General features: G+C 43.5%; 2 protein-coding genes across 3 annotated transcripts in view; both read right to left on the minus strand.

Annotated features, from left to right (window-relative positions):
- Positions 1-807: 807 nt before the first annotated feature.
- On the minus strand, positions 808-1,456 carry SCP2D1 (SCP2 sterol binding domain containing 1). The gene has a single exon (XM_084850764.1). The coding sequence runs from the start codon at positions 1,359-1,361 to the stop codon at positions 882-884; it is 480 nt and encodes a 159-aa protein (XP_084706890.1). The 5' UTR covers positions 1,362-1,456; the 3' UTR covers positions 808-881.
- A 3,240-nt stretch (positions 1,457-4,696) lies between these two features.
- DTD1 (D-aminoacyl-tRNA deacylase 1) overlaps positions 4,697-17,766 on the minus strand; it is a 40,551-nt gene continuing 27,481 nt past the window's right edge. The window contains exons 5-6 of one of the 2 annotated variants that reach the window (XM_084850762.1): positions 15,418-15,593; positions 4,697-6,161 (exon numbers count right to left, since the gene is read on the minus strand). In XM_084850762.1, coding sequence (XP_084706888.1) covers positions 15,438-15,593 — 156 coding nt within the window. In that variant the 3' untranslated portion in view covers positions 4,697-6,161; positions 15,418-15,437. The remainder of the gene's footprint in view (positions 6,162-15,417; positions 15,594-17,766) is intronic. The other variant, XM_084850763.1, reaches the window with a different exon arrangement.

A 17,766-nucleotide genomic window follows, 5' to 3' on the forward strand; every position in this document is an offset into this window, starting at 1 on the left:
CTGGACTAGATGGACCCTTGGTCTGATCCAGCAGGGCTCTTCTTATGTTCCAGATTAAATCTGTTACGTGTGCACATTTTGTAACTGGTTATCTGTGTTCAGATGCAAAATGTTGCTGAAGAAGGCCATCTTCAGAGGAGAAGTTTATATAAGCGATATATTTCTATTGTTCATAAAAACGGGATATATACATTGCATGCCCTCACTTCGTGATGGGGACTAAAGCTGTTTTTATTAATTGTGATGCCTCAGATTATTCTTGCCAAGGTCAAACTCGCTTATCCCCCATTCTTGAAAAATACTCAGCTGGAGATTTTTCTCCTGAATGAGGATGGAGCGATGTTCTAAATCCTGATATATTCAGAGTGTCTTGTTTTGCCACTGCATAGAGTTGTTCTATGATTGGGCTTTCAAGTGAGCGAGTATTCTCTGTTAGATCTTTCTCCTCTGTTGTTCCTTCATGCATTTCCCATCAATTGCTGCGAGTATGCAGGTGTAAACATTCATATCCATGTACCCTCTGCCCCTACTCCTAGTTTAGGGATCATTGGGATAAACTATTTAGGATTTCCTCTTCAGCACAGCATGACTGCCCACACGTATTTCATTCAGGTGCGCTACACATTCCCTGCTGAAGAAGAGATGGTGCATGCATGATGATAAAGTAAATGTGTAAGAAAGACACAGTGGGCTTGACTGATTAGTAACTATTGACCAATCCGACACAATAAAACATTCATAGTAGCCTTGAAGTAAATACAAATTTGAATGGTAACATTTCCCCTTAAAATACTCTGCATTTTAATTTCATTCTCCTCTATGACCAACATCTTGACTAAAGAGAATAAATTATTTGATCAACTTTGTTGCCGATGAGCAATTCAGAACTTGGTGTACTCTTTCAGAATCATCTCCAGTTTATAACTGAGCAGAATGTTGCCCTTCACTTTCACCTTACCAATCAGGAAAGCCTTCTGTGGTTTTATCTTGCCCAGAACGAGCTCCATGAAATCATGGTCAGAGAGAATGAACACAGTGTTGGCAGTCTTGCGAGAAGCTCCGCGATAGACCTCGCCAGAGCCAGTCTTCAGGTCTAGAGTCCATTGTGCCACCATCTTCCCTCCGTTCATGATGTCCCACTGAAAGATGGCGTTCACCTTTTTTACAAGCTGGCTGCCAACCTCTTTGACACGGCGGCCAATTTCTTCAAATATCAGGTCACTTTGAAGCTCAGTGGCTTTTGCTGAAGAATTTTTAGAAGATGACACGAGAGTCACATACAAATCTGACATAGCAGGCTCCTCAGATGTGTTGAGCTTTGTCTGAAGATACGTTTTCTGTTTTTCCTTCCACATCTTCATTTGTAGGTCTTTGGAGAATTATTTGTTGTCCAGACAGCAGAGAATGATTGTATGTTCCAGATTTATCTCACTGTGGATGCAATAGCTTTGTGTGTTACCGCACCTCCTTGAATGTCTGGCTTAGTGTTTTGGTTTCATAGGCAAAATTTACATTAATAAAATGAAGTGAGAATCATTGTTGGGTAGACACATTGTGAAATCAGATGTGACAGCCAGTCAGCATCAAGTTTTAATTAATTTGCATGCTGTGATCTCATTGGTGAATATACTCTACAATGCTATTTTAAGGTTTCTTACATTTAAAAATTGTATGTCCTGGTTTATATTAGGGGTGGGCCACTTGTGGCCCTTCAAATGTTTTGGCCTATAACTTCCATCATCCTTCACCATTGGCTATGCTGGCTAGGGCTGATGGGAGTTGTAAGCCAAAACATCTGGTTGGGAGGACCACAGATTGCCCACCTGATTTATATGCTTACTGATGGCTGCTTTGTTAGCTTTCAGTGAAACAGCTGTTGCTTCTACTACCTCATAAAGCTATAGATGGGTGGACCTCGGTAGTTTGGAATTTGCTGCCATCTCTAAATAATACACTTGAAACTGCTGACACTAATATAAACAGAATGCCTGCAAGTCAGAGAGACAATTTAAGAAAGCCATTTCAAAAGCAGCTTGTAGCGCAGTTTTGGGACAATTCTGAAAAGCAAGTCTTATAACTCAACTGCTTTTACGAATTTTATGGAATGAACTCCAAGGTGTGAAGAACGTTTCCTTCTTGAAGTGCGTGCACACTTTCAGTGTGTGTAATGGATTGGTCGGGGTAGCTTTGCTGACAGAGGGTGGGGAAACAGCCATTTTGGTCTTTGTCCATTAAAAATAAACAAGCAAGACGTGTGCTCCAGTTCTACAGAGGGAGGCTGCACTAGGGATGGATGGACCAGTCGATTTCCAGTCCATATCAGTTTTGCAAGGGTTCATTCATAAATCCATTCCATCCTGCTTCCACATTAATCTGTGATTTTTGAAAAAATCTGCATAAATCTGCATCTTTGAACATATTTTCCCTCAAAATATGCAGTTCTAAATGTACTGTAAAATGCACATTTTAAGTGCATTATACTTTTTTGAACTGCAAATTGCGTTACAACATCCAGAGAAGCGTGAAATCCAAAGGATAACTAAGGTCCAATTGGCACATTAGTCCGGGGGTGCAGATCACGTTGGTTCATATCAGAATTCACAATGACTTAATTCCTCAAGCATCCCTTCCAAGGTACTAAATAAATAAATATGAACATAAGAACAGCTGTGCTGGTTTAGACCAAAGACCAGTTTAGTCCAGCATTCTGTTCCAACAGTGGCCAGCCTACAGGAAGTCCACAAGAAGACACAAATGCAGTAGCACACCTCCTACTCGTGTTCCCTTCCAACTGGTATCGGAACAGACTGCCTCTGATATATATTACATTTCTATACCGCCCAATAGCTGAAGCTCTCTGGGCAGTTCACAAAAATTAAAACCACAAAATACTAGAATATATAGCCATCATGACTAATAGCCATAGGTAGCCTTTATCCCTCACAAATCCCCTTTTAAAGCTGTCCAAGTTGGTGGCCATCACTATGTCTTGTGAAAGTGAAGTTCATAGTTCAAACTATGCACTGTGTGAAGAAATACTTGCTTTTATCTGTCCTGAATCTCCCACCATTCGGGTTCATTGGATGACCCTGGGTTCTAGTATTATGAGGAACTATCCACTTTTTCCACACCATGCACAATTTCATACATGTCCTCCCATACTCTCCTTTTTCTAAGTTTAAAAGCCCTGACACTGTAAACTTTCTTCATGGGGTGTTGCTCGAGTCCCTTGATTATTTTGGTTGCCCTTTTCTGCCCCTTTGCCAGCTCTACAATATCCTTTTTGAGGTACAGTGACTAGAACTGTACACAGAATTGTTCTATGGCCACACCACAGATTTATATACAGGCATTATGATAGTGGCAGTTTTATTTTCGATTCCTTTTCTAATGATTGCTAACATGGAATTTGCTGTTTTCACAGCAACCGCACACTGGGTTGACATTTTCATTAAGCATAAAATGTCATAAAAGCACAGCAAAATAAAAAGGCTGCAAAATGGCAACAGGTCAGAGGTCCAGGGGCAGGGGGTAGTTTTGCTGATGTCCTCTAGAAACTCTAGTGCAGTTGGTTGATCTCATGACACTGAAAGAGTGCAAGTCTGCTTTGCAGTTGGAATGTGGATATAGCTTCCTTGGGTGACTTCGGAGGGAAGTAAAACTTTGGGCAGCTTATAACTTTTGTGAACTTTGGACTGTTGCACATGTTATCCAAAAAGAAACCAGGTGTACACTCAACAGCACACTTCAGCCAATCATGGTTCCTTGACAAGTGTACCAAGATGATACATTTTTTTCTAAACATATATCCCACTCTATACATTTTTAGCTGTACACCTAAAAACATAGTTTTTGAAACATCCCTTATTAACAAGCCTGAGTTAAGATCAAGTTCCAAGTGTATTCAAGTCTTCATAAATTGGAATATATATAATTTACAACGATGGATTAAAACACACACAACCCCCCTGGAAACCAACTCCCCATACCACATACTTGTCTGTCCATTTAGCATGCAGGACAACATGACTACACTAGGATTTTAAATGGCTGTTCTTTTCTTGGTTCCAGGAGGTTATGAGCCACATATAATGGTATAAAAACAAAGGACGGATTCCCACTTTGAACTATACCAAATTGTATATTGCAGAGGTGGTAACGTACAACATCTGCCAAGCAGCAGATACTAGACTGCAATTTCCTGGCTTTGCAGCACAACCATAGTTTTTTGCAATCTGCTGCCTCTGCTCTCTCTGATTGGTAAGACCAGACTGTCTTTGCTGGCTCTGGCAGAAATGCCACCAAACACACAATAGGAGTGTCACTAGCGCAAGGCCAAGCTACACATTAAAAACCAACATGTATAACAGTTGCAGAGAAAAGGCAGGTGGAAAGAGGGCGTTTAACCCTACCCTATTCAAAAGCAGAAAAGGGGTGTGTGTGAGCTACACTTGCACATGCTTGCATGCAACGTGTAATTTGGTCATCAGGGGCTAGCATAACATGGCAGGCTGAATATACCTCATGAAAGAAATGTGCCAAGAACCATCTTTGCAAGCTTTTTAGGGAAGGCAGATTGTTATATACTTGTATAAGTGCTTTCCTAGTAGGTAATTTTGACATGTCAAGCTATATGCATCAATAAAGCCCACTGATTTTCTGAAAAGAGCAGGAGGCATTCAACACAAGAAAGATATTTAGGTGGCACACTTTATTAATAAAGTTTTTTCCCTTTCTGAAAAAGTTTAAAAGACACACATACAAACACCCACTATTCACAGGATAAATAACTGGCAGGTCAGTCTTGTTTAAATTCAGTCTTTTCCACATATTGTACAGCCAGACACACACGCACAATACACAATCAAATTTGCACAAGTTTTGTACAGTGTTATGAAAAGAGACACTAGACGACATCACCCCAATGGAATCAAAATATATGCTTGCTCTTTAGAGTTCAAGTGAAAGTGTAAGGAAAATTTTTTGATTTTATCAAAATGGATCATATGATCCGTTACAGTAGTGCTGGCTACAACCTGCATAGAAAAACAAACCTTCATTCATTAATTTTGCCCCCCCCCCCCCAATCTTTACATTATGCTGGCGGTCTGAGAGCTGCAGCAGCACAATTCCTTCCTGTACCACCACAGTAATACGAGAAACCTTGCGCCATCTAGGAGGAGCCTATGCTGCAGTTCCTTTCCGCATCAGCATTACTCCAGTTTCTGGAAGGGATGGGGAGGAGCTGGTGTGGGCTCCTTCCACATGGCCTGCCTGGGTCTTCTCACATTTCCTGGTGGCATGGAATGGAGTCCCACTGCAGTGCTTCCCATGCCACTAGAGTAATGTAAGCAGGGGGCCTGTATGAAACCAGAGAGATTCCTAGTTGTGGCATGGTTGTCTTCTATCGCACCAGTAGTGTCCATACCCAGAACCTAGGGGGCCACAAATTTTGGCTGGAAAAATACATGGTTGCAAGGACATAGCCCAACCTCCATGAGGGGAATGGGCAGATCTTATGTCTGTTATCATGCTGGGCTTTGGAAACAACCCAAGTGCCTCTGAAGCAGACCATGAGATTAGGGGAAATCCCCTGCGCTCTTGCCCAGCTTGGGCAGCACAACACAGATGAACCCCAGCGCCCCCTCCAAGGGCTGAGATGGGGAGGGGAGCCAGGTATTCATCTTTGCACTGCACTGCACTGCACTTCCCAGGTGCTGGGAGCACCCCATCCTGCTCCTCCAGCCTCCCCCACCCCCAGCTGCTTGTATGCCCATCATGCTTGCGGGAGGGGAGAGAGGAACATTTGCTATGGCGAGAGCATCTGTGGGCCTATGCCACTGTCTATGTGTTGGCTGGGTGGATGATGTGGATCTTCCCACTTGCGTGGGACCCAGCCACACATACATGGCAGCCACACTGCAACAATAACATGAGAAATTACCCTAAGAAACAGAAAAATGTAATCTACCAACTCCACTTTTAAGCATATTAGCAATGGACACAGATAACATTCCTTTGGTTGTTTTTGAATACAGCATGATGCAGATCTTTAACTTCTTACTTCTCTGTTCCAAATTCTCTTTCTGATTTTTTTCATATAGAATTGAGCGTCACCTGCTAATGTGTACAGGTCACCAGCAGCTTCTTATGGAGCTTTTCTGTCAAAGGGGGGGGGGGGAGAGAGAGAATAATCATGTGATATAGGAAAAAAACTCACATTCCCCAAACGCAAAAAATGATTTTAAATTGGCATTGATTTTAATTATCATCTTAATCATTTTTTTTTAATTAAGGGGACCACTTAATTTTGAATGTCAGTTTAAAACTGTTATTCTTTTTAAATAATCTTCTCGTATTTCTCATGAGCCATTAGCCCAGGATTTCCCAAACCTCTGATAGCTGGGTCAATTTTTCGGGGGACACATCTCACTCTTACACTCAAAACAGATTCAGGCATATCTTCTCAAAGAGTTCCCAGAACAATGGATAAACATCCTCCCTGAATCTGTGTGATAGCAGTTAACATTGCCCACCAGCCCCACACCTGCATCCTGCCCTCCCCTTAGTCAGTCAGGGCTCAGAGATGGAACTGTGCTTTCTAGCAACTGGGACGCTTTCAGGATTCTCTCTCTCATATGCTGGCCAGCTGTAGCATGGGCTGCAGACAGATCATCTTGGTGCATTCTAATTCCCTTCCCCAAGATTATTCCACAGATTGGCGGAGGGAAAGGGAATCAGTGTGGCGCAGGGTCTCCCTACCCAAAGGGCTTAGAGCCGTGGATGCTTCCAAGATGGTGGCTTAACTTTTCAAGGAATATTCCAGCATCTCTCAAAGCATACAAATGTGCTCTGGCCCACATTTTAGGAATCACAGGTTTAGAGCACACACAGTCTCTCCTAACTGTGCATCATCTATTCCTTCATCCAAGGCATTAACAGCACTCAATCAAACCATCAAAGATCTTTGCAGGAAGCCACTGGATATGCCCTTCCAATATAATATTGACCTACTTGCATTAATTTTGCAACAACCACCACCATTTATTATTTCTAATTGTACCTACAGCCAGGGCCAGAAATATTGGAACAAGGATAACTGTTTTGACAGTTGGCCTCTGTACACCACCACATTGAAGTTGAAAGGAAACACACCCAGATGGGAGTGAAGTCAGGACTTTCAGCTGTAATTCAAGGGGTTTGACAAAAGTGGGGCACTAACCATTCAGGAAGTACAGCCAGTGGCATATACACACACCCATTGTTGGTGGCTCATAAGTAATGGAACAAACCAACATCATTTCAAATTGAAGGATCGCCTTTAATACCTGGATGAAAATCCTTTGCAGTCAATGACTGCCTGAAGTCTGGAACCCATGGACATGACCAAATGCTGAGTTTCCTCCCCCGAGATGCTTTGCCAGGCCTTTACTGCAGCTGCCTTCAGCTGCTGCTTGTTTGTGGGTCTTTCTGCCTTCAGTCTTGTCTTCAGTAAGTGAAAAGCATGCTGTATTGGGTTGAGATCAGGTGACTGACTTGGCCGTTGAAGAACATCCCACTTCTTTGCCTGGAGAAACTCTTGGGTAGCTTTTGCTGTATGTTTTGGGTCATTATCTATCTGCAATATGAATCGGTGTCCTATCAGTTTGTCAGCATTCGGCTGAAAGTACAGCCCTATACACTTCAGAATTCATACTGCTACTTTTATCAGCAGTCAAGTCATCAATAAACACCAGTGACCCGGCTCCATTGGCAGCCATACATGCCCATGCCATAACAGTGCCTCCACCATGTTTGACAGATGATGTGGTATGCTTTGGATCATGAGCTGTTCCTTTCCTTCTCCATACTTTTCCCATCATTCTGGTACAAGTTAATCTTGGTTTCATCAGTCCAAAGAATCTTATTCAGAACTGGGCAGGCTTTTTTTAGGTGTTTGCTGGCAAAGGCTAATCTGGCTAATTAGCAAAGGCTAATCTGAGCGTTACCAGTGGTTTGCACCTTGTTGTGAAGCCTCTGTATTTACATTCATAAAGCTGTCTCTTGACTGTAGATGTTGACAATGACATGCCTACCTCCTCAAGAGCATTCTTGATGTGGCTAGATGTTGTGAAAGGGTTCCTTTTCACCATGAGCAGAATTCTGCAGTCATCCACTTTAGTTGTCTTCCGTGGTCTTCCAGACCTTTTGCTGTTGCTGAGCTTGCCAGTTAATTCCTTCATTTTCAGGATGTTCCAAACTGTTACGTTGGCCATTCCCAATGTTTTTGCTATATCTCTGATGGGTTTATTTTGTTTCCTCAACCTAAGGATGGCCTCCTTCACTGGCATGGACACCTCTTTGGGCCTCATTTTGGGAGTTGCAGTGAACAGTTACCAAATGTAACACTCAGAACCACCTCCAGGCCTTTCATCTGCTTGATTTGTCATGGGGTACCCAGGAAACAGGCCACACCTGGCCATGCAGCTGCTTGTCAGCCATTCGTTCCATTACTTATGAGCCACCCACGATGGAGGCAGTAATGATGAAATCTTGATTATAATTGGAAATTATGATTAAGGGGTTAAGCCAAAGACCTTGCAAAAAAGTTGGATCTGAGGAGGGATTTTAAGAGTAGCAGCATGTACATGTTTGAAATGAGGGATTTCAGGCACTGGCAGAAGCAAAGAAGAAAAGGCAGAGTTGTGATACAGAGTAAGATATCTTAGGGCAGTTGAGAGTGGTAGAACGAGAAGCAGAAGTCGTTGTTAAGGCATTTTAGTCTTTCGATTTCTGTTTTAAAAAATGTTACTGTATTTTAAATCTTTGCACTGCTGCTAGGTTTTATTCTGGTTTTCATTTTGGTTGTATACTGTAGTTTTAAACTTTTATATTACGATTTATCTTGTTGTATTTCATGGTTTTAATTGTTGTGAACTGCCCAGAGAGCTTTAGCTGTTAGGTGGTATAGAAATGTAATAATAATAAAAATAAAATTAAGGAATATGAGAAAGCAAGCCCAAAAAGATATGGTAGAACAAGGCCAAGGAAAGTTAAGAACAAGAAATGTGAGCTTGATGCAGAAATGATGGGTAGCCAGTGAAGGTATCTGAAGATGAACTTTACATGTGGGAGAAAGACAAGGTGAGTGGTTCTGGAAGAAGAGTTTTGGATAGGGCTAAGTCTGATATCTGGCAAGGGAAGGCCAGTGAGAAGAAGGTAGCAGTAGTCAAGCTGGGAGATGACCAGAGCACAAACCAAAATTTTAGTCAAGAGGACAGAGAGAAATGTGATGATTTTTGCAATATTGTACAGGAAGAAGCAGCATGACTTGACAACTGATTGAATGTGAGAGCAAAAAGAAGAGGAATCAAAATATAAAGCAAAGAGTGTATGCCTGGTTAACAGGGTGAATAATTATGCTGTTGATCTGTAAGGGAAGGAGGGAAGATGAGTAGTGTAGTCTTGGATGTGATGAGTGAGATGGTAATGAGACATCCAAATGGATGTATCAGACAGGCAGGCAGAGATGGGGGGACCAGATAGAGGAGGAGAGATCTGGGATAGAGAGATACAGCTGGGGATCATCAGCACACAGAAGATACTGAAAATAATTTTATTTCATGGGGTCCAAGAGTGTACAGAAAGAATAGCAGGAGACCAAGAACAGAACCCTGAGGGATCCAACAGAGAAGGAAAGGGTAAAGGAGAAGTTTCCTCCAATAGAAACCAATAAGAGTCATGGAAATTTGAAAGCATGCAGCAGAGGTGCAGAACTTCTTTTTGCCTGAGAGCCGAATTTCATTGCAGAGAAGTTTTTGAAGGCCACATTTCAGTGGTGGGTGGGGCTGAAGGCAAATGGGGTGGGGTGAAAATACTGAAAATATCCAGCGTATTGTAGCTTAAAGCTCTTACCGCCAGTAGCTAAGCCTTAGGAGTAACATTTCAACCCTTTAAGGGGGGGCAGGACTGGAGGGCTAGATTTGGCCCCCGGGGCTGGAGATTTTGCACCTGGCATAGAGAGAGTCAAAGAGGAGGGGATGAGGAAGGTCAAGGTGGACATCAGAGCAGCAGCCTTTGGATTTGGCAATGAGAAGACAATCTGTTACTGTAGAAAGGGTAATTCCAATGAATTGTAGAATTCAGATTGCAGTGGGTCGAGAATGGATTCAGAGGAGAAAAAGTCAAGATGCTGGAAGGGAAAAGCATACTCCAGGAGTTTGGAAGCAAAGGAAAGAAAAGAGACTGGAAGAAGGCTAGTGGGAGAGGATGTGCTAAGGAGTCCGTTAGGATTTTTCTTTAGAGTGAAGACAGTGGCATGTTTGAATCCAGCAGGGAAGATGCCAGAGGAGGATAGAGGATAGATCAATGACATGGTGGTGAACACAAGATAATAGTGGGGGAGATGGTCACCAGGAGCAAACGTGGTCAAGGGGTGTGTGAGGTGGTTAGAGGAGGACAAGAGAGCAGCGATCTTACTGAGATACGAGGGTGGGGTGGGGCGGGGCGGAGGACAAAAGGATTAAGGGAGGTGGAAGATGGGTGTGGGAAGGAGTTGGGGAAATTGCAGCAGTTCTCTTCAATGTTAGGTGCCCTATAGATAATAGAAGCCTATACATAATAGGATATACACAAAAGAACTGAGTGGGAGCCCTACATTTTATGGTTGCCACTGAAATGTTATCATTCCACATCTTTCAAATAATTGTTGCACTCTTTATCTGCTTGATCTCCAGGTGTTTTTTTTTCCAGCATTCACTTAAAAATTGGACCTATGCCCACCCCAAGCTTAGAAAAATGAGCCGGGAGAAGCAGAGTTCTTTACTGGCTACATGTATATGCCTCAAATCTGTGGTTGCTTCATTGCTGCTCTGAAGAAAACAAACACAACACTGGATGCAGATTCTCCAAACAGCTACTACCTTGGTTTGAACTTTCCTTCTTTGGGGAAGGCTGCTGAATAAGGAGTAGCCCAAGTGCTTCAGGCACACCTGGATTCTATCAGCTTCCTGGATTCCTGCCCATCTGGCTTCCAGTCTGGGCATGGCACTAAAATGTGCTTGTGGCCTTGGTTGACCATCCCCATCTAGAGATGGAATGGGATAACTGTAACCTAAATGATGCCGTTAGATCTTTCTATATCCCTCTGAGCACAAGCTGCTCGTAGTATGACCTGTCTGCAGAATCACATCATTCCCCTTGTTTCCTGCATGAAGATCCCTGATGGTGGTAATGACTACTTAACATTTTCACCCTCCACCAGAACAAACCTTTCATGCAACATCCACCCTGATACCCCCCCCCCTCACTTCCTTGCCCAAAGTAGCCTGCTTCATTTGAGGCCGACATACACCTGTTGCTCCTGTCTCAACTGGAGAACACCCTAAGGAGTAACAGAAGTTCCACACTTTAAGAAGGACGAAGACAAACTGGAGAGGGTTCAGAGGAGGGCAATGAAGATGATCAGGGGACTGGAAACAAAGCCCTATGAGGAGAGACTGAAAGAAGTGGGCTTGTTTAGCCTTGAGAAGAGAAGACTGAGGGGAGACATGATAGCGCTCTTCAAGTACTTGAAAGGTTGCCACAGAGAGGAAGGCCAGGGTCTCTTCTCGATCAGCCCAGAGTGCACGACACGGAAAATGGGCTCAAGTGCCAGGAAGCCAGATTCCGGCTGAACATCAGGAAAAACATCCTGACGGTTAGAGCAATATGACGATGGAACCAATTACCTAGGGAGGTAGTGGGCTCTCCCACATTGGAGGCATTCAAGACGAGGCTGGACAGCCATCTGTCAGGGATGCTCTTACTTGGATTCCTGCGTTGAGCAGGGAGTCGGACTGGATCGTCTTATAGGCCCCTTCCAACCCTACTAGTCTATGATTCCCTTCTCATGCGACTTCTGGCAGCACAGCATCTTCCAACACCCACAGGTCACATGACAGGAGTCCATGCTGTACCTCCTTCCAAGCCAGTGTTGTTTCCATTTCCAAGAGGGGTGACACTGGTATGGGAAGGAGCCACAGCATGGGCTCCAGCCAAGAGTTTCAGGGATTACCTGAACATTACCTTCCCTACATGGGGAAAAGCTGTGTAGCAGTGACTCCCAAACCATGAAAACGTGAGGGGGCCAAAGAATGGTACAAAACTGCCTCCCTGCCAATACTTCCATGAGCCATCCTTTATAGTTTTCTTAATTTTATGACAAACATGGGATTACCCATGTAAAAAAACCCAACTCCATTGTCAAGAACCTAGTGAATTGAATTTATCATGGCTTTCTCTATTGGCACATTTGCTTTATTAGGTTGCCAACCCAAAACAACTGCAGCACTCCATTAATGCACCTCAGAGCAGCAGATCTGAGTGAGGTGCAGCCATGCAGGTGGCAGCTCAATGCTTCGCTTTTCATTAATTCCCATTTAATACTGTTTGTTGGCTGTTAAGTCTCCAGAAACCTGTAGAGTTAGACAATTTTACTTGCTACAGATGATAAAGGAACAGGATTGTGCCCACTAGTCCTGCCCACTGGGAGAATCTGTCCCACTCCCAGGCTCATTGGAAGTATAAGTGTGGGTATTATGTTAGAATAACACCTACATGAAAAATCCAGAGCACATAGGCCAGATTTCCACATTTATGCTGGATATCGATTCTGGGATGTGGGCCTGTGGGCCCAGGTGTTTTTTTCTCGTAGAGGTACTAGTCAAATGTGAAAAACACATGTGTACATCTGGCACGCCCTGGAAAAGAATAGACACTCCTGGTAGAGAGGGCGGACAGGCACAATCCTATTTCCCCACCATGCATAGCTGGTAAGATTGTCCAAATTGATCCAAAGTGCCATATACTAGTACAATGTTACATGCAAGGTGTCAGGGTGGAAACTGAGCCCATAGAGCCCCAGAGCAGTTCTGATTCTTAGGAAGAACAGCAATCCGTGGGAGAGGAGCTCGCTCATCTCTCACACGCACAGCAGCTGGCACAGATTCCTCCTGCCAGCATTCCTGGGTTTAGATAGTGACCCTGGCAGTAAGAGAACACTGGAGGGGGGCTTGCTGGACGCTCAGCGCAGATGCAGGGAGCGACGACAGATGGAGGGCACTGAAAGGAGGCGCTCCGCTTGTTTGGTGCTCAAACAATGGTCGTGTCCCAAGGACCCAAGGGAAAGAGGGAGGATCTCTCCATAGCCCATAAGTTCAGAGTCTTTTCGCGGTTCTCCTTCAAACGGGGACCAACTGCCTTACCTGGAGCTTAGGCTACTCTGCTATCTACCCCAGTGCAGTTCCTTGCTTAGTCGCTAGTGATTAGTATCTGAAAGAGTCATAAAGAAATAAAGGAATAAAGCCTTGGAAAGAATTCTTGTCGTCTGTGTCCTGAGCTGGCTACTGGAAGGGACTGCAAGAGGCAGCTAGGGCGCTCCTGACACAAGGTCTACCTGGGGGTTAGATGTATTCCTCTAAATGACAGCTGTATGGAGGGTATGTGTGCCCATGCAAACAGGAGGAGAAGGCTACTGCCTTCATGTGCTGTCATGGGTTTCCAGTAGACCACTTCAGGGCACACGGTGCTGTGTGAGATGGATCCAGCATGGCTCTGCTCCTGTTTTAGCAAAAGGGAAAGAACTGAGACTTCGACTGTTACATAAAATTACGTAAAAAAGCTTGATATAGACCAAGGTGGGTGTATCCAAAAAAAACTATGAGCTGAACGAAAAGAGGCAGTAGTGCTCTTCCTCAAATGCTTGTGCTGGTGGAAGAGAGTATGGAGTGGTATAAGATACTGGTGGGCAGACTTTAGGCTTGCAAGATCTATTTTGTTATTCACTAGGATGCTGAAGTCAGGCACAAGATAGTGGTTCAGGAGGACAGACATAGACTTGCAGGTAGTCCACAAGCTAGGCCGGAAGGCAGTAGTCCCACAACCACCAACTGTATTCCCCTCAGCAACAGGCATTCTGAACATGAGGGCTCTATTTAGCTATCATGGCTAACATGCCTACATTCCATTAATCTGTCAAATCACCTTTTAAAACCGTCTAAGCCAAGGGCCATCACTACATGTTGTGGCAACAGAATCCAGAAAACCAATGATGCTTTATATGAAGTACTTTCTTTTGTCTGTCTTCAATCATATGCCAAAAAGAGTACTAAACTGGCATTCTGCCAATCCATCTGTCCCATTTACAACAATTTACAATAGGTACCACTTTGAACCCACTGTTGTGAGAATAAGAACTGAATTTGTACAGGGGTGTTCATGATTGTCATCAAATTCACCTGTATTGTTTCTTGTAAATGCATTTTTTTTTATTAACTGCCCTTTCAAAACAGTGCATATACACATTCCAGTAGGTATTCTTTATTCAGATACTTGAATACTTTTCTCTCGACTTTTTCAGCAACCCTCTTTTCTTTCCTACACTGCTAAATGAGCACCTTCTTTTCTTCTTTCCCTTCCTTTATTCGAATGGATGACTTAAAATGAATTCTCTGGAGACATTATATTACCACTGCCCAGCATGTTAGTTTTAAATGCCTCCCAGGTGGGAGGTGAGAAAGCTAACGCAATTTTCAAAATGAAAGCATGGAAAGCTGCTTGATTGAATGGCTCTCCTACAGAATTTTATGAAACCATAATTGAACTCAGTAAGGAAAAGTGAGTCATTTTGAGAGGACAGCCTCACCCCCAACACAACCAAAAATAGTTGCAGGCCATGCAGCAAATTCAGTATGAAGTGGCTGTCAAATTGCTCCATCATGTGGCCAAATCAATATTCTGTCCACAAGGATATGAATTCCTTCCCAACGTTAAAAATAAATGGATCCAGTGATCCAGTGGAACAATTAGATGACAGCTATGCCACATGACCATTGTAAAACACACTGAACTGGTCCATGTGCTAGGTCTGATTTTTGTTCATGTGTATCAGCCTTTAGAGCTTTTACCACTTATTCTCAGGGGGAAAAATAACAGCAGCAGATTAACATTCAAAACCGTGTGGCTTGCCAGAGTAGTGAAAATGAACAGTCTTTATTATTAATTGACGTTGTACATTGTCACACACAAAATGGTGTACTGCCTGTATAAAATCCAACAGATTTTGGGTCACTGCAACCCTCTCAAGAGTAGATAAAACATCTTTCCCCTCAGTGTTCAGGAGATAGGAGATCATGAGAGTCAAGTGGCCATGGAGGTGAGTCCAGAGTGGTTTAGGGGGGAAGGAAATGGCTTAATTATTAGAGAGGGGGAAGCTATACCAGGCAGAGAAAGAAATGTGGCAAAAGGCATTGAGATGGGGATAAGAGAGAAATGGATTAGAGTTTAAACAGGTAAAGAAAAGAAGGGGCTACAAAGTGCACCTGTCAATTGCATGTCAGCCTGTACAGAAGCATGCCAAGACTTGTTTTAAGCAATTAGCTGGGAAAGAAGCATCTGTACCTGAGCCTGCTTTGCAGAAGCTAAGGTTCTCTTTCTGAAGACACATCCCCCTCAGCCCCACTGCTCGCACTGGGATCATTTTTACTTCTAGGAACATTCCTTTCTCTGCTCGATTCAGAGGGCACCTTCATTCTGGTCTTCTCTTTCCTCTGTTGTTGTTTCTCAAGTTTTGCCAACTGGTACAAACAAGAAGAAAAAAGGTGTTTCATAAATGCAGACTAAAGATGGAAGAAGCACACCAGCACTGACAATATTTTAAACAGGGCACAGCATAAAACATCTCCATCTCACCACCATTCTGGCAGCTTCCAAATCTCTTAGGAAGGTTAGGTTCCAAGTCTAGTTTTCTGATGGGAATCAGGTACAACCACTACCCACTTTTGGAATTTTACCAAAGTCACTTCTTTACAGTAAGTACAGATGGATTAACCTTTAGTAACATTAGCATTCCATCTTAAGGACAACATCTTAAGATTGCCTGCAATATTAGGCATATCAGTAATAGTAATATGATAAATATGATAAGAAGCAGTCTAGCCAAGGTTAAGCACTTCTAAGCCCTATTTGTTTTACTTGAAGCAATTTAAGCCCATACTTAATCAATGGGGCTTAAGGAGTCCTCAGCTTTGATGGCTTGTGCCTGAACTGCAAAATGAAATAGTAAAAGAGATAGTATGTCTCTGTAGGTCCATAAAACAAGAGTAGGGAACCTATTTCAGCCTGAGGCCAAACTGGTTCTAGGCAAGCATCTAGGGGCCCACATGCCAACAGAGGGCAGGGCCACCCCCAAAGTGGCTGGGTCGACCCCATTGCCAGCGTGCAGTCCCAACGTGACTGCCCAGCCCCCATTCTCTCTCTCATGCACACACCCTCCTGCACTGCAACCAGGCTTTTAAAAAGCCTCCTATGTTGGTCATGGAGGTTTTAACACCTTGCAGCAGAGCGGGGGCAGTTTTGTGGAAAGGGAGTGTCACACTACCAGGGAGGGTTGAGTCAGCCTTTGCCTCCTAGCAGCAACACCCACCCAAATCCCCCCACCCCCTGCAATGAGTCTTTTTAAACGCCTATATTGGCACCAATGGAGGTTCTTTTAAAGCCTAAATACAGCAAGGGAGGGGCGATTTTTCGGGGTGTCACAGGGTTGTGTCACAGGGTTGTGTCACAGGGTTGTGTCACAGGGTTGGGGAAGGGAGAGTTACCCGTCCCCTCCCCAACAGCACTCCAAAAATGCCCCTGATGCTGTATTGGGCTTTAAAAAACCAGTATGGCCACCAGTGGAGGCTTTTAAAAAGCCTCCCTTGCAGTGTGAGAGGAAAGTGTAGAAATCCCTTGCCTTCCATCTCTGATGGGGCAGGACCAGATGGGGACCTCCCATGGCTGGAGGTTCCCCACCCCTGCCATAAACCCTTATATAACAGCATATTTTAGGCTCAGAAATCATTAAACAAAATATATGTCTTAACAGCATACCCTCTCCTTTCCCCCCCCTTTTTTTTACTACCACCACCAATTAATGGCATAAATTTTAACTGAATTAAGGGTACATGCTTTATATTCACCTTTTCTTGAGTGTTAAACAGTATCTCCATTTTGCATATGTTGCCTCCTTTAACCACCAAATGTCACAGAACAGAGAGAAGGCCACTGACAGCAAATATAGCCAGCAAGAACATCCCTTCTCTCCGCAATTACAAAACACTGTACACTCTACCAGGTGCCAGTCACTACGAACAGCTCCAGTGGAACAAAGCAAAAACTGTGTTGTGTAAAAGGTCCCAGGTGATTTTAGCCCCTACACTTTCTAATTACACTAGAGAAGGTCTAAACAACACGGAGGTAAATTCACCAGTACAGCTATACAATGAACACTTTTAAGGGGGGGAAAACACTGCACAAGTTCCGTACAAGAGAGGAGCATGGAGAAAGCAAAAAGGGGTGAAACAATAAGGAGTAAGGAGATATAGTAAACTCAGAAACGTAGAGTTTTAGAAACAGAGACTGGAAACTTGAGGTGAATCTGAAGAGTATCAGGAATTCATTGCAGAAACTTAAGAAAAAGAAACTATGTACTCCTTTCTCTTCTGAGTACTTTGCCCTTGGATGTCTGAAGGCATCCTCACGTAAAAAGATTTCAACTAGTCTGACAGGCATTTGACACTGCTAACGAGTCTTGCCATGCCAAGAAACTAAAAGGGACTCATGGTCATTGAATGATTTAACCTAATCAAGATCCTCCTGTGACTAGTAATGTAAATTCCCCACTCAAAACACAAGAAGCTGGCAATGCATGTTATTAAACCACTGTTTTACTCTTTATTTAGCCATGTAAGGGTACGTACAGTACAAGAA

Source organism: Heloderma suspectum, chromosome 4 (assembly GCF_057233095.1).
Source record: "Heloderma suspectum isolate Gila_16-S chromosome 4, 16-S_ref, whole genome shotgun sequence".
Taxonomy (NCBI): domain Eukaryota; kingdom Metazoa; phylum Chordata; class Lepidosauria; order Squamata; family Helodermatidae; genus Heloderma; species Heloderma suspectum.

Coding starts and splice junctions, on each gene's coding strand:
- SCP2D1 (XM_084850764.1), bottom strand. CDS start 1,361: ATGAAGATGTGGAAGGAAAAACAGAAAACGTATCTTCAGACAAAGCTC.